Here is a 15429-nt window from a genome sequence, read left to right as displayed (position 1 = left end):
TGACCTCATGGTTCGTGAATTCGAGCCCTGTGTCAGGCTCCATGCCGACAGCACACAGCCTGCTTGGGATTCTCTCTCCCCTTCCTTTTCTCTGTCCCTCCCCCACTCTTTCTCTCTCAAAATAAACTCTAAAAAACAAAACAAAACACTTCCTTTAGCCTCGCAGTTGTTGCACCTGAGCCCCCTTGGGGGACAAATTCTGCAGACGTCCTGCTAGGACTCAGGATGTGGCCTTATGTGTGGCCTCAGTGTTTGGCACGGCAGGGGAGGATGGTAAAGGAGACGTTCGCTGCACAGTCCCCGCCAGTACAGAGCTCACGCTGCAACCAGGGAGCTGGACAGGCACAAGGGAAAAAACAGAAACCGAGTCTGGGCAAAACGGGGGCCTGGGGAATGAATGGAACAAGGCGAGTTTGAGAAGGTGCCTCGTGCCATGGATTCAATATATGTTGCTCTTGGAATACAAAATTGTGGCCAATATGTGAGACAAGAATAAAGAACGAGGAGTAAAGAGTATGGGCTCTGAGGTCAGGATAGCCTGGGTTCAACTCCTGGCCCTGTCACTCCCTGCTGTGTGACCGGGGCCCTGCTCATGCCTTAACCTCTCTGGGCCTTAACTTCCTCATTTATAAAACTAAGATTAGAGAATGTGGTGAGGAGTCAGTTAATGTGGGTATAAATCTTAAAACAATCGTGTGGCCCATGAATGTTGGCTATTTGCATCATAGGATTTAGTGATCACGTCTGAACATAACGTTTATGATTTTACAGACTTTCAATAGTATATCCTACTGTGACAAAACCCCTAGGTATTTTGTTTTAAAAGGTCCTGGCCATGTTCAATTACATTCAAATACTCAGAGGGGAAAAAGGACACTACTTAAGGAAAAGGCTTCAGAGCCGCCTGGCCTTCAGAGTGAGCCAATGGACTCTAACGACTCTAACGTACAGAGTGAAAAAATCTAAATGATGGAGGCTACCACATTCTTAAAGGAGAAGGAACATGACGGAATGGCTGGATGTGACCCTCTCGGTGAATCACTCTTGAATTACAACACTCTGGGTGGGGGAGGGACGTTGGAACGGAAGGGAAGACTTCTGTTCTCAGGAGACGGAGGAGGGCGGCAGAGCGGCCCTGTGCCCTGGAGCTCAGGCACCTGCGTGTCAACGCTTCCCTGCCTCTGACGAGAGGGGAGGGTGGGCGAGGCTGGAACGAACTGCTCCAGAAAGTGACTCAGAGACAGCAGATGCGGGACACCTGCCGCTGGAAAACCTGTTTGCACCTATGTCTTAGGACTCATTAAATACGACTCCTCTCAGAGTCTGAAAGGAAGGTGTGTTTGTTTACTAGACGATCTGGTCTACTTCTGTAACTAATTACAGCATCACTGGCAGACCCCTGCTCCTCTCTCGTAAGGATCTCGCTTCTAGAAATGGGCTGTCCAACGCAGTAGCCAGTAGCCACGTGTGGCTCCCGACCACTTAAAATGTGGTTAGTTCAGATGCAGGTAGGCTTTAAGGGTAAAATACACAACAGGCTTTGAAGACTCAGTATGAAAAGAAATAAATTATTAATTTTTTTAAATGTTTATTATTTCTTTTTGAGAGACAGAGTGCAAGCGGGGGAGGGGCAGAGAGAGAGAGGGAGACCCAGAATCTGAAGCAGCTCCAGGCTCCGAGCTGTTAGCACAGAGCCCGATGCGGGGCTCAAACCCACCAACGGTGAGTTCGTGACCTGAGCCGAAGTCAGACACTTAACTGACTGAGCCACCCAGGCACCCCAAGTTAATTTTAACTAAAATAAAGAATTTAAAAGACTGACTACATGTAGAAATGATTATATTTTGGATATATCGATTTAAATAATTTCCCCTGATTTCTGGTCTTTTAAAATGTGGTTCTCATTACAGAGAAGGCTGCTCTAGACCAGCCTTGTCCAACAGAACTTTCCGTGATGGTGGAAATGTTTCTTCTTTGTGTGGTCCAATAAGGCTGTCACTGCTCAGTCACACGTGGTCCCGAAGCACCTGAAACGTGGCTAATGCAACCGAGGAACTGAATTCTTTTTTTGTTTTTAATTTTAATTTTAGTTTCAGTTTTAAAGAGAGGGAGAGAGAGAATGCGAGCAGGGGACAGGGGCAGGGGCAGGGGCAGGGGCAGAGGGAGGGAGAGAGAGAACCTTAAGCAGGCTCCACACCTAGCATGGAGCCAGATACAGAGCTCGATCCCATGACTCTGGGATCATGACCTGAGCAGAAATCAAGAGTCAGATGCTCAACCAACTGAGCCACCCAGACGCTGCAAGGAACTGAATTCTTAATTTTAATATATGTCTATTTAAACCCCAGGTGGCTAATGGTTAGTGGAAAGCACAGTCTAGACCAGGAGCGGCAAAAATGGCTCACAGGCCAAATTCTGCCCCTTGCCTATTTTTGCAAATACAGTTTTGTTCAAACATGGCCATTCTCCTCTGTGTACGCATCATCTATAGGTGCTTTGTGCCACACTGGCAGGGTGGTTGTGACCGACACTGCATGGACCACAGACCCGAAAATACGTATTAGCTGGCCCCTTGCAGAAAAAGTTTACCAACCAATCTCTAGACCATCGTTTGCTAACTGGTATTCCACAGGAAAGGAGTCCATGGGACACCAATAGACACGTTCCACCAGTGAAAACTTAGGTGGGGGTATTCCACGTTCAGATTATGTTTGGGCTGGCACCGGATTAAACAGGCCCAAAGGTTCTTAGACCTCAGGACTTGTCAAGAGCTCTCTGCGGTAAATTGCCCTGTGGATTAGCAAAGGGGGGCAGAGCAGGGAGCTTTACGTCACTGGTTTGACCATAACACTCCCCCTGCCCAAAGTTATTATCTTGGGGATTAAGATGATCAAGTTATCATATTAACATCTCCCCCAAGTCTGTGCTCCTCTCAACAGTTTAAGAATGTTCTGGACCCAGTCACAGACACAGCTTTGTGCACTTGGTAATTCTCAGAATTGCAGGCATAATTTCTATATGGAAGTACTTAGCTTATGTATTTTGTATCTCCTATCTAAGTGAAGGCAAACAGCACAACCTCTCTGAGCCTCCAGATTCTAACATTTTATTGTATTTTATTTATTTATTTAAGTTTATTTATTTTTGAGAGAGACAAAGACAGTGTGAGTGGGGGAGGGGCAGAGAGAGAGAGAGAGAGACAGACAGACACTGAGAGAATCCCAAGCAGGCTTTGCACCATCAGCACAGAGCCCAATGTGGGGTTTGAATTCACTAACCTGTGAGATCACGACCTGAGCTGGAACCATTAGTTGGATGCTTAACTGACTGGGCCACCCAGGCGGCCCAGATTTTAACATTTTAAACCTGGGCTCACAACACTACTCCCTTCACCCTCTACCCTGCCTTTCGCCGGGCCTCTTCCAGCTCAAGGGGTTCTCTTTATCTTATCAATTAAAAAGCTCAAAAGGAAAAATGCTTGGGTCTTGGGTCCTTGGCACAATGAAAGCAATTCGCTTTGAAAAGCTTCCTTCAAATCGCGATGCAAAAAATTCAGGGGCACAGACAGAAGAGCTGCCACAGATGCACCCTGTCAGTGAACAGAACAGAACAGGCAAGCCCCCACATGTAACGTGAGGAACAGGAGGAAGGGAAAGCGAGAGGAGGAAGTTTCCGGAAGCACGCCAGCTCCTCAGCTGGAGTTACTTACCGTAGTGCGAGAGAAAAGGTCGCAGTTAAAGTGCTTTTGGACAGACAAGGCCGGGGTCTTGCCAGGCCACGGGTTAACAGCATCTGAAAAAGAACATTTTTAACTGGTCAGGGGCCGATGCCAACCTACAGTCACTTGTATGTAAAAAAGCAGCACAGAAGTAAAATGAGTGCTTCAGATAAAAAGAAAAACAAAAAAACCTATATTTAGAATGTTTTCCAAAAATGAAGGGAGAGCAAAGTAAAGGGTATCTCCTTCATTATACCACTGTCTCTCTAAATATTGTGTTTAAATTTTTAAAATAAGACACAGCCAAAAAAGTTTACAGCCAATAAAAACACCACCACACTTAAAATTTCATACGTATGCTACTCCTACATTCTGGCATCCAGTAGAAGATTCCTCACAGAGACGTGCTGCTGACGGCACCACCTTCGGCCATCACAACCGCCTCCCAGGGTTCATGTGAGAAGAGGAAACCCGATCAGGAAGGAGCCCATCTCAGCGCCGGGCAGAAGGAAGGGTTCCATCAATGCTACTTCTAAACCCGAGAATCCCAAACCGCTTTTAAACAGCGATTAGAGTTCCGGCATTTATTCCCCTGGGTGTGTGAGCCGGCACAACAGGGGTGGTGTGGACAGAAGGGTGTTTGAGGACACAGCAAGAAAGCTAACTCCAGACTTCACCCAAGAAGGAACCCGAGGGAATCAAATCCTGAGGCCTCCCCTCTTGACTTTAAGTGTCAAGCGGCTGGGTCATTTCTGCAGCCAAAGATGTAGCACAACGAAGGGACCCCAGTGCCACTGTCCTCCCTCGACACAGACCACAAGCGACTCAAGGTGGGGGAAGGGACAGGAAGCTGAGCATTAAACTCCTCCTGCAAAAAGACTTCTGTGAAGAGGGCACCAGGTAATGCCAAAATCAGCTGTGAAAATTCAAGTTCAGGTACTGAAGAGAGAGGTCACGTGTTCGGGGACGCACTCACAAACCTGCAGCACAGGATAGAATCCATGCTGGTTGAGATGTCCCATTATATTTGCACAGATGTGGTTCATGGCTGGTCGAAGACTCTCCCCTGAATGAAGAAAGACGTGTGAGAGAAAAGGCACTGGCCTGACCGTGAACTATTTATAGCACACCCCAGGCCCGAGGCCATCATTTCGGTGGCTTGTCTTCCTACTCCCCTTCAGCCTGGTATCAGGCACAGGGAGAGGATGAACTCCAGAACCCACTCTCCTGGAAGGTCCAGCTCAAGTGTCACCTCTCAGGTGATGGGTCCTATGATCTCCCTCAGCCAGAAGTAACGTCCCCAGCCTCTGAGCACCTGTCGCACCTTTCCTAATTCCCTCCGAGGGCCCGGCACCGTTTGCTCTCTGTGGCCACCGCCTCTCCCCGCTGGGAGACGGACACCCTGGAACTCAAGGCCAGAACTCCCCAAGATTTAAATGCCCCCCCTCACAGCCCACGCCTTAAAATAACCCCTCTTTTCTGGCCAGGAGGCTTTGCACATAGTTGCCTCTGTTCTCAAAGTCCTCCCCCTTGGCTCTGCAAACCCCAACTCTCCCTTCAGCTGTTCGCTCAGACATCACTTCGGCGGGAGAGCCTGAGTCCCAGACACAGGGAGGCAGGGCCTCCCGGATCCGCTCAACGTTCTTGTTTCTCCGTAGTCTTCGTTCCGAGCGCTACGTTTCACACGGTCGTCATGACATGCGTGTGTTCACATGTAAGTCCTTCCTATATTCGCATATAGTCACATGTATGGGACTTCCCTTTAGCGTCTATCTCCCTCACCAGACTCTCCAGTTCTGTGAAGGGCGGGCGGGCACACGGCAGTCTTTGGCACCTGAAGCCCGAAGGCAGCGGCCTTCTCTGTATCTCCAGTGCCCGCACAGAATGTGGCACGGAGAAGGCCATTTGCAGAGCGGATGGACAAAGTGAACGGACAAAACACGGAAGGCTCAGTACGGCATCTGAGGGAGGAGGCAGCTTCATGATGCAAATCTTATGGACAAAATAGAATTATTTGCTGCCCAATGATTGTGACACGAATGACAAGGCTTGAGTGAATATCACCACTTGGAGGCTGAGGTGCTATGGGAGTTTTAAAAAATGAGCTCAGGGGGACCGTGCCTTTAAACGTACATTCAAAGGAGAGATTAGAACACACAATCCTGAATGTATTCTGGATATTACAATGCTATCTGATGGAAACGTCAAGGGCATCTTCATTGGTATGCTTTCAGGGCCCCCCCTGAGGCTTATGGCAGTGAAAATGCTTCTTCAAAAGGAGAAAAGGTCCCCAAGGTCTCTATGCAAATGCTACTTGGGAAAGATTTTGAAGCCAGTCCCACAGACCTTTTCCGCGGAGGATTTTCCATGTTGAAGTGTCTGTGAAGGTGACAAGCATCGTGAGGTACAGCGTGATGAGTCTGGAGTCCTGTAAGATTTCAGGCTGGAAACAACAAAGAGACTGAGATGAAGTCATACGTCCGACGGCAGAGCAGCCACTCACAACTTGCCTGGATGCACTCTGCCACCAATCGGCGAGTCAGGACCGTCCGAGTTTATTCTTTTACTCTTGGGGAATGACCACTTTGGGAGTTCAGGGACAGGGATTCTGGCACACGAATCCTCGAGCACGGAATCTGAAACACTCTCGGGAATGGAGAATGAGAATTCTTGGGAAGCAAGCTGACTGGAGCTGGCCTGCTGTGTACATGGATGGATGGATGTACGGACATATGTTCACTGGAGCAGCAGAGTAGAAATGCAATTGAACGTGACGGGGACTCTGGGCTCAGACTCCCTGCTTGACCACTGGCTAGATGTGTGAGTTAGGGCAAGCTGCTTACCCTCTCTGTCCCCCAGTTCCTCAGCTGTTGACTCTGGGTGGTAACATTGCTTTCTTCATAGGGTTGTTGTTAAAAATGAACGGATTAATGTAGACAAAGCACTAAGAACAGGGCCTGACACACAGGTAACTCTATGTAATACTGATTATCATAATCATAATTCATGCTTGCTGCCAGGTCAAGGCCAGGAGAGTCAATCACAAGTGCCCTGAGATGGCTAGAGATATGGGGGCTCTGGGGACATCTGCTCCATCGCTCAGCTCCCACGTGAGTCAAGCCTCTGCCCCTGAAACCTCTCTCCCAATGTGCGAGGTGAAAACGTCCACCGTTTGCAACCACTCACACCCCTGCCCACCTTCTCATAACACAAGGGTGGGCACAGGACCAGAAGGGCCAGTGGCAGTACCTTCCCCCCTCTTGCCACTGTGACCAGTTTGAGGTTGAGACCAGGACAACACTGGGCCTTTACTGTCCTCTCTGATTCCTAAACTAGTGGGAGAGGCCTCCCTTTTCTCTTTGGTCAAGATAAGAGTGAGGATGTGAGGCCAGAACTACTGTGATTACAACAGGAGAGAACAAAGCGATTCCAAAAGGGAGCAGAGAGGAGAGAAAGGGATGAGGGAGAATCCTAGAAGCTCCTGGCTCTGGTCATCCCTGGCTGCCACATTACAGAGAATGTTCTATAAAAAATATTCTCGGGGCACCTGGATGGCTTGGTCGGTTGAGCATCCAACTTCGGCTGAGGTCACAATCTCATGGTTCAGTTTGTGAGTTCAAGCCCCATGCCGGTGTCTCTGCTGTCAGCACAGAACACATCTTAGATCCTCTGTCCCCCCAAAATAAATAAACATTTAAAAAAAATATTCTCCTTCTTGCTTAGCTTGTATGTATTAGGAGCTGCACATGTTGGATTTCTGCACTTGTTTAGTTAACAAAAATTTTTTTAATGTTTATTTATTTTTGAGAGAAAGAGAGAGAGAGAGGCAGGCAGGGGAAGTAGGGGAAGTAGCAGAGAGAGAGAGGGAGACATAGAATCCGAAGCAGGCTCTAGGCTCTGAGCTGTCAGCACAGAGCCTGATGCGGGGCATGAAGTTATGAACCGCAAGATCATGACCTGAGCTGAAGTCAGACGCTTAACTGACGGAGCCACCCAGGTGCCCTGGGTTTCTGCACTTGTACCAAGAAGCCTGACTAGCATAATGTAAACGATAAATTATCCATTATTTCAAAAGAATAAAAAGAAAGGCAACAGATTTCTGGGTGTCAAGACTGTGGTGAGCATAAGCCAATGTTCAGAATGTTATACGTGAAAAAAGGACTCATACTGATAACGGTATCTAGCTTGCTCTCTCCTAGAACAGGGGTGCTAATAATTCTGTACTAGACTCTGATAAACTTCCAAAGAAATAACCTATGATGGAATCTTGAGGACTCTCAAGATATACTCTAAAGGCCTCCAATGAGAGGGAATATATTTACAATGAAAAGGATACATTTACAGGTGTCTTGTTCTGTTTTTACCTTGAGCTGCTCAAGAAACTCACAGCAACACCAAAGAATGTGTTTGATCTGTTTAATCCACAGGAGGGTGAGATCCTTGGAAAGAGCCAAGGACACATACCACACCTACAAGCAGGAGAAAGAGAAATGTAATGGGCAGAAACAGGGACCAAATTACATATGTTCTAGCTACTGGGACAGGACAAGTTCACTAGGTCCAGCGCTGGGGAAGGCAGTGGGAATGAACAGGTGAATAAACAGGGAGTAGGACTTATCTGAACACTAAACCCATAGATAAAATAGCCTAGTGAGGGAATTTACCATCCTAAGAGGTCAGAGGAGAACGCAGTCCTTGGATAATGAAAAGACTAAGAAAACCAGTTGCACTGCGGTAATGTTTTCAAGTCATTACTTATTAGGCAGGTGTGTGTGTCCACGTATGCAAAGTCCGACCTAACAAAATCGTAACACTTAGCAGGAACTTTCAGAACCAAAGAGATCGGCCTGAGAGCTTGTGGGAGACTTCCCAGCCCCCGTCTTGCTTACCTTGGGTTCGTTCTCAGCATCCATGCTGCTCAGGATGCAGCGACACAACTTCTCAAATCTCTGCGAAGAGGAAGGATGGGGGTTACACGTTTCTGCAAGCCACATTGAAATGGGAAAGCAGCAAGCATTCCGTGGGTACCTGGCACGTGCGGGACTCACATGATGCCAGATGACTCACGGACGTGATCATATTGAATTCCCCCTTATAGATGTGGAAACTGGGGATCAGAAAGGCTAACGTAAGGTTCTCAAATTGGTGGCCCACAGGCTGGAGGAGCCCTACACGTGGTTTCAGCCAGGGGTGCCTTTGGAAAAAACACAATCAACCCGGCAATCTGGGCCTGTGCTCCTGCGGGCTAGCAGCTGTTCCCTGGGTCGCGCTCTCCCGGTGGCCACTCTGTAAGCACCACAGACACGGACTTTTTCCCCACAACCTGTCACGCCATCATTTTTAACTTGAAATGCAAAAGGAAGGAAAGTGGAAACTGGAAACCACTTTACGCTGTCTATACTGGCCCTGGATCCACCCTTAAAAGTGCTATGGCCCCGGGCAGCCACCTCAGCATTCTAGACTATAGTTTCCTCCATCAACAGGGGTCACCTCACGGCACCTGCCTGTCCTCATCTTCCTGCCTGTGTAGTCCTGCCTCTCTCTGGGCTACATGTTCCGCAGGGTTAGAGACCCCGCCCATCTCATTTCCTTCTGGGGCCCCACTGCCTAGAAGAAGGTCTGGCACAATGGGATGCTTAGCAGTAATGAACGTCTAACCCCTGGGAGCACAGAGGCCCTCCTCGATGGGACCATCAGTACCATTACAGACAACTCGCTACTTCCTGGAATCGTTTGTAGGCTGATCATTCTAATCCCCAAAGTGCGACCAGCACGCTTCATTTGGTTTACAGGATTTAAAAGAAATTTCAAATTAGCTACCAACTTTTACAAATGAGAAAAACGAGTACAAGGATCACCAGCATCTCTCTTCAAAATTCACAGCAGTCCACCACTGGCTGGAGCCCAGGACTGGCCGCCCCCCTTCAGTGGCCATGCCACACACCCCATCAACTCCCTCTGATGTCATCATTCCCCATCACCACCACCTCCTGCCAGTTACTGATTATTATTTCTTTTTTGTTAATGTTTATTTATTTTTGAGAGAGAGCGAGCGAGCGAGCATGAGCAGGGGAGGGGCAGAGAGAGAGGGAAACATGGAACCCGAAGCAGGCTCCAGGCTCTGAGCTGTCAGCACAGCGCCCGATGCGGGGCTCAAACCCACGAACTGTGTGACCATGACCTGAGCCAAAGTCGGATGTTCAACCAACTGAGCCACCCTGGTGCTCCTACTTATTATAATTTGTTGTTTTCTCCTGTAAATGGCTTCTTCCACTCAGTTGCCCAACCTGCCTCACTCCTGTATACATCTGAGTCGGAGTGCTTGTCATGGTCAATGTAAAAGAATTGTGATGATTCTCAGAAGCACTGAGTGTAATCCCCGCAAAACACGTCCCAAGAAAACAAAAAGGGCAGGATGTGGTGGTAACAGAATCTATCTTGTAGCATCGCTATAAGGATTAAATGAATTATATTTGCAAAATACTTTCAAAAGACCTGGCAGATGGGTAAGCACAGTGTTCACTATTATTATTTTACCTCATTATCCTCTTTAATTCTGAACAAGAAGAGCAGTTTCCTGGCAATCTTAAAAATACAAAGTGCGCTTCTTTTACTGGACTCCACGTCATCTGCTTTAAAAAACTCATCGATCTCTCTCCTAGGAGGGGAAGGAGGCGGAAAGACATTTTAAATTAGGAGCTCATAGCAGCTGGAAGGCTTTTCAAGAACTGTAGGAGAAAACACCATTTTTTCTTGCTATTAACTGGGGACAGGGGACAACGTGCTGAGGATTTCCCAGCACCCACCGGATCTCTCTCTGCAGTCGCCTGCGACACAGGAAACTGCGAACATGGGCCTGGATCTCGACGGCCGCCCGCTCCCGCTCCTTCTGCACCAGCCTTTCCTCCCGAGCCTGACGGGCTCTATCGATGAACCACGCTCTCGAGGTCTGAGAAACGGTGAACATGTTTGCAAGTTTGCACGAACCCTGCAAGGAAAACGGCAAGTGGCTGACGTAGATCATTGAGGAAGAACACACACAGGAAGGGGCTCGCGAGCCAAGGGCGGGCGGGCACGCATTCGGGCAGCAGCAGAGCTACTCAGGACCCTTCGGTTCCCTCCACAGCGGCTAATAGCTCTCCTGGCACAAGTCCCAACTTCCTATCGGCTCTTTTCATGCACCTCATCTAGACCAGCGGTGCTTTTTCCTGCATTAAATAATCACATCTTCTTAAGAGCACAGCATCTGCCATAGGGTGTGGGCTCTGTAATTGTTTAATAGATGAACAAAGCATGAACCGGTTCCATCCATAAAGCTCTAATTCAAACCAGGCATCCTCTAGGTCAAAGGTTCCTAGGTATTTGAATTTTCTGGAGCAGTCTAAAGCTGAGCAGTCAAATTTATTTTGCAAAGTACAGGCTTGAAGGGAAAAAAAAATCGAACATAATTATTTACCGTCACCATTATTTCATTTCTCTGTTCACCCGACAAATATTTACTGGTATCTACTTTGTGCCCAGCACAAAATAAGCCCTCATTTTTTATTTTATTTTTTTTGGAAAAAGAGCCATTTTAACGCTAAAAAAGCCAAACGTGTGAGTCCAAAATGCAAGACAATCTGTTAGATTGAATACATTTGGTTTTATGTATAACTTACTCGGCTGTCCTTACTGTTCCCATTCTGCCAAGGGCTGATAAGGACGTCGGAGCAGAATCTGTCCATCCACTGAAAGGCATGTTTTGGACAGAGGGTCTAAACTGTCCATTACATTTTTATCTAAATCACCAATCACTATCTTTTCCCAAAGATGTGGCTTTGGCTATGCCTAGAGCACACAACATGGGTCCATAGAGCCTCCCACGATGAAATTTCTTTGGATGCTTGAAAACTTTGTCATTCTATCCCAACTATATAAGCAGTCCAGCCGACAAAATTATTCAAAGGGATTACTCAGAAATCCAGACTTCTGGAAAACAATCCCTTTACCACGTTACCTCCCTCAGAGCAGCGCCCACATGAAAAGATCATCAGGAATAAAAAGCTCATTCAAGGCTCTTTCCATGTCAACATACCGAGAGGCCTCTGTGGTCCCTTTTCAACACGGATTCGCATCTGTTAAACAACATGTGGGTCTCTCATCGGTAATTGTCAAAACAAATGAACAGAGCCCACCTGGTCACAGGAAGGCAGGAAAGAAGGCAGGGGAGAAAAAGGTAGCAGTCTTCTGAATCACTTGTTCTCTCTGCCCAGCAGCAGTCTGAATAGCTCACCTGAGGACCTGCCTGTGACACAGAAACGCCAGGTAATCATTAGTGATGTTGCACAGGACTCACTATGCCGAGGGCAGCTTCTCGCTTCAGAGGAGCTTGTCCTTCCTGGCAGAAGCACGTGGAAAAATCCAGATTCGGGGTTAAGTTTTACAGGCAGGGTATCATATATCTTCCGCACTGAATAAAAGTAATAAAAAGTGCCTCTGGTTTAAAACACTAGTATTCTCATTTTTACTTAACGTCTGATTTAATTTTTTTAAACGTTTATTCATTTTTGAGAGACAGAGCATGAGCAGGGGAGGGACAGAGAGAGAGGGAGACACAGAATCCGAAGCAGGCTCCAGGTTCTGAGCTGTCAGCACAGGGCCTGACGTGGGGCTCGAACCCACGAACCGTGAGATCATGACCTGAGCTGAAGTGGGATGCTCAACCGACTGAGCCACCCAGGCATCCCTTCATGTCTGGTTTAAATGTTATAGTGTACCTCCCCAGTCCTCCAGCTGAAAGGGAATAGATTGAAAATAACCCCCAAAGAAGCTAATTGAAGCCGCACACACCTTATGGCACTAAGCACGAACAGAGGGGAATGGCATGTTAAGAAGCCATTGAAAGTTATGTGTGGCATTTTTTTAATGAAAATGAAAAACATTTATGCCTAAGAAATGAAAAACAACATGAGACAGTGGTTGTTTGGAGGTGGAGGAATGATGGGAAGTTCTGCTTCCTGAACTAGTCCGTTTTCCAAATTCTCTGCAGAAAGCATGCAGTGAGGCAGCACAGCACTGTGAGAGGCACACAGCCTTTCGAGTCACAGCTGGAGCCCGTCTCTAGCTCTGCCATGCAGCCCCCACAGGGAGAGGTCTCAGACCCTTTCTGCCTTAATGAGACAATTTATGTCAAATACCTATCAAGGTGGCTGACAGATTACACAGTAAGTCTAATTGACGTATTCTTTGTACAGACGTGAGAATTTTTTTCTTAACTCTGCGGTACGGGCTCTCATCTGTCTGGTCACTAAGGGCCCTTACGTTCCTCCCCCATTAAATTTTGTCCTATCCCTGGGTGCACTAAGATTCACCAGTCCTGTCACTTGGGCTATGGCCCTGTTTAGATTGGTTAACAGCTTCAAGCTCCAGAGAGCTGCAGAAGACAGGGCCCAAGCCCTGAGCACAATGGTATGATTCTTCCTTAACAGGCAGAGAGTCCCTCATTGGGGGGGGAGGATGGGGGGGGGGGAAGGGGTGATGAAAAGAAGGAGCCTCTTCTCAATGGAAAAACAGGAGATTGCATATGCAAACTGACAAAGTACCTGAAAGGCTATCTCAAAATTTTCACTTCTCCCAAGCAGCCTCGTAGGATAAGATCTCTTCCTTGAGATTAGCATCCCCTCGGCAATGCTGTATGCTGGTTTTGTTGACACCGTATAATAGTCTGTACTTGCAGTTTTTCTAATTCCTTCTTATTCTCCTCTTCTATCTAAAATCTACCAGTTTATGGGGCGCCTGGGTGGCGCAGTCGGTTAAGCGTCCGACTTCAGCCAGGTCACGATCTCGCGGTCTGTGAGTTCGAGCCCCGCGTCAGGCTCTGGGCTGATGGCTCGGAGCCTGGAGCCTGTTTCCGATTCTGTGTCTCCCTCTCTCTCTGACCCTCCCCCGTTCATGCTCTCTCTCTGTCCCAAAAATAAATAAAAAACGTTGAAAAAAAAATTTTAAATCTACCAGTTTATTAATCAAAACACATTACGAAGTCTTTTAAGTGTGTATTCGAAGTAACTGTAATGAAAGATTACACAAACTTTGACTTAATCAAAGAAAGAAAAGGCTGTGTATAGTAGAAAAAACCTTGGATCATATCGAGTACCCTTGGTTCTTTTTAGTTCTCAGTCTACCTCATTTGGCCAAATTATTTATCCTCTCTAGGCCTCAGATTCCTTATCTGTAAATTGAGGATCATAGTGCCTGCCTCCTAGGGGTGCTACAAGAATTAACCGAAATATTTACACTTCTTGTATCCCAATTTAGTCGTCAGGATGCTGTGATTAGGATTAAGTGGGAAAATACTAACAAGGAGTATCTGAAAGCAGATAGCATGTAACTGGGCTTTACTGTAGCATCCAGACTTAAAACCAAAAAACCCCCCCAAAAAAACTTACAATCCAGTTAGGGGAAACAATGATATAGGTGGAAAAATTAGAAACCCAAGAGGTTGGGTTAACCAAGATTACTTAAAAAGCAAAAAGGAAAGTAAGTTGATTAAAGTACCCACTATGTGTCATGTCCCTTCTACATAACAGCAACCCTGTGAGATCACTTAGTATCTCCCATAGTCCATGTTAGACTGCCAGTGATGGGCAGAGCCAAGATTTTAATACTAAGAGACAGGAATCAGACTCTACGTCTATACTCCCACGATATCTGCTCAACATCAGTCTTCCCTGGATGAGGTCAATTTCATGGAGAATTATGAAAGAGGCCAGAGAGTATCATCCAAAGGTGAAAGGCCAGAAATATCAACTGCTGTCTGAGCCCGACAGGATTTTCCCCCTATGGTGCGAACAGCTGGACAGGCAGGTGTGGTGACCATCACCATTTAAGGGCGGATCATGAATCAGGCAGTGTACAGATACTTACCCAGTCTGTCTTTTCAACAGCTCTATAAGATCTCAAATGGTCCAATTTTGAAAGAACAGGCAATTGCACTTAGGCTATTAATAAGAACAGCTATCATTTATTGAAGGCTATTGCCTATCTAGGTGTGTGTTATCATCAATCCCACCTTCACACAGAGCAAATGAAACGTAGAGGGAACGTGACTTGTGAGAGGTCACTAGACTCCTGAATCTGAAGCCACGTCCAACTCCAAAGCAATTATTTAAAGTGAAACCGACAAGACCTGGAGACTGCCCCACCCATGGAACAGCAAAAACAAACAGCTGCACGTGCAAGGCTGTCCACAGGGCTAAGTTAGAGTCAAATTACGACCAAGTTTTTCTTTACTGAAATCATTAACACCAGCTGCCTCTACGGAGAGGGCTGAATGCCAGGTACCAAAACTTGTATTACACAGCTCCCTCTGTGAAACGAGCTAATGACTCCGTTTCACAGAGGAAGAAACCGAGGCTCGGAGAGGTGAGGGAACTCACCCAAGGTCACACAGCGAGTATAGGATTTGAACTCCGATTTGGGGGAGGGACTCCTGAGGCCCAGCATCTTTCCTCGGCATCAACAACAATAACAAATCTTTTTCACCCAGCATTAGCCTGTCTATAAAGACCTATCGCCCCAGAGCTGAAAAGGGATGGAAACGGCTACGGAGAAACCCCCCGAGCACGAAAGTCAGCCCCCGGCACCCGCCCTCCGACTTGGGGAGGCAGGGACCCGGCCAAAGAGCCACCTCCTTCAAAGTCCCCCCACCACTCGGAAAACACACAACCCTGTTC

General features: G+C 47.3%; 1 protein-coding gene across 9 annotated transcripts in view; it reads right to left on the bottom strand.

Moving 5' to 3' along the window:
* Positions 1-15429, bottom strand: part of UBE3B (ubiquitin protein ligase E3B) — a 52525-nt gene that overhangs the window by 36955 nt on the left and 141 nt on the right. For 2 of the 9 annotated variants that reach the window (XM_042962806.1, XM_042962810.1), the window contains exons 2-9: positions 11893-12095; positions 10525-10706; positions 10256-10376; positions 8608-8667; positions 8083-8187; positions 6065-6161; positions 4699-4784; positions 3710-3792 (exon numbers count right to left, since the gene is read on the bottom strand). In XM_042962806.1, the coding sequence (XP_042818740.1) occupies positions 3710-3792; positions 4699-4784; positions 6065-6161; positions 8083-8187; positions 8608-8667; positions 10256-10376; positions 10525-10685 (713 nt within the window). In that variant the 5' untranslated portion in view covers positions 10686-10706; positions 11893-12095. The other 7 variants (XM_042962811.1, XM_042962807.1, XM_042962808.1 and 4 more) reach the window with 7 other exon arrangements.

The sequence above is a fragment of the Panthera tigris genome, chromosome D3 (genome assembly GCF_018350195.1).
Source record: "Panthera tigris isolate Pti1 chromosome D3, P.tigris_Pti1_mat1.1, whole genome shotgun sequence".
Lineage (NCBI taxonomy): Eukaryota > Metazoa > Chordata > Mammalia > Carnivora > Felidae > Panthera > Panthera tigris.
Note: the sequence above shows the minus strand (reverse complement) of the source record. Positions and strands in the feature narration are given on the sequence as shown.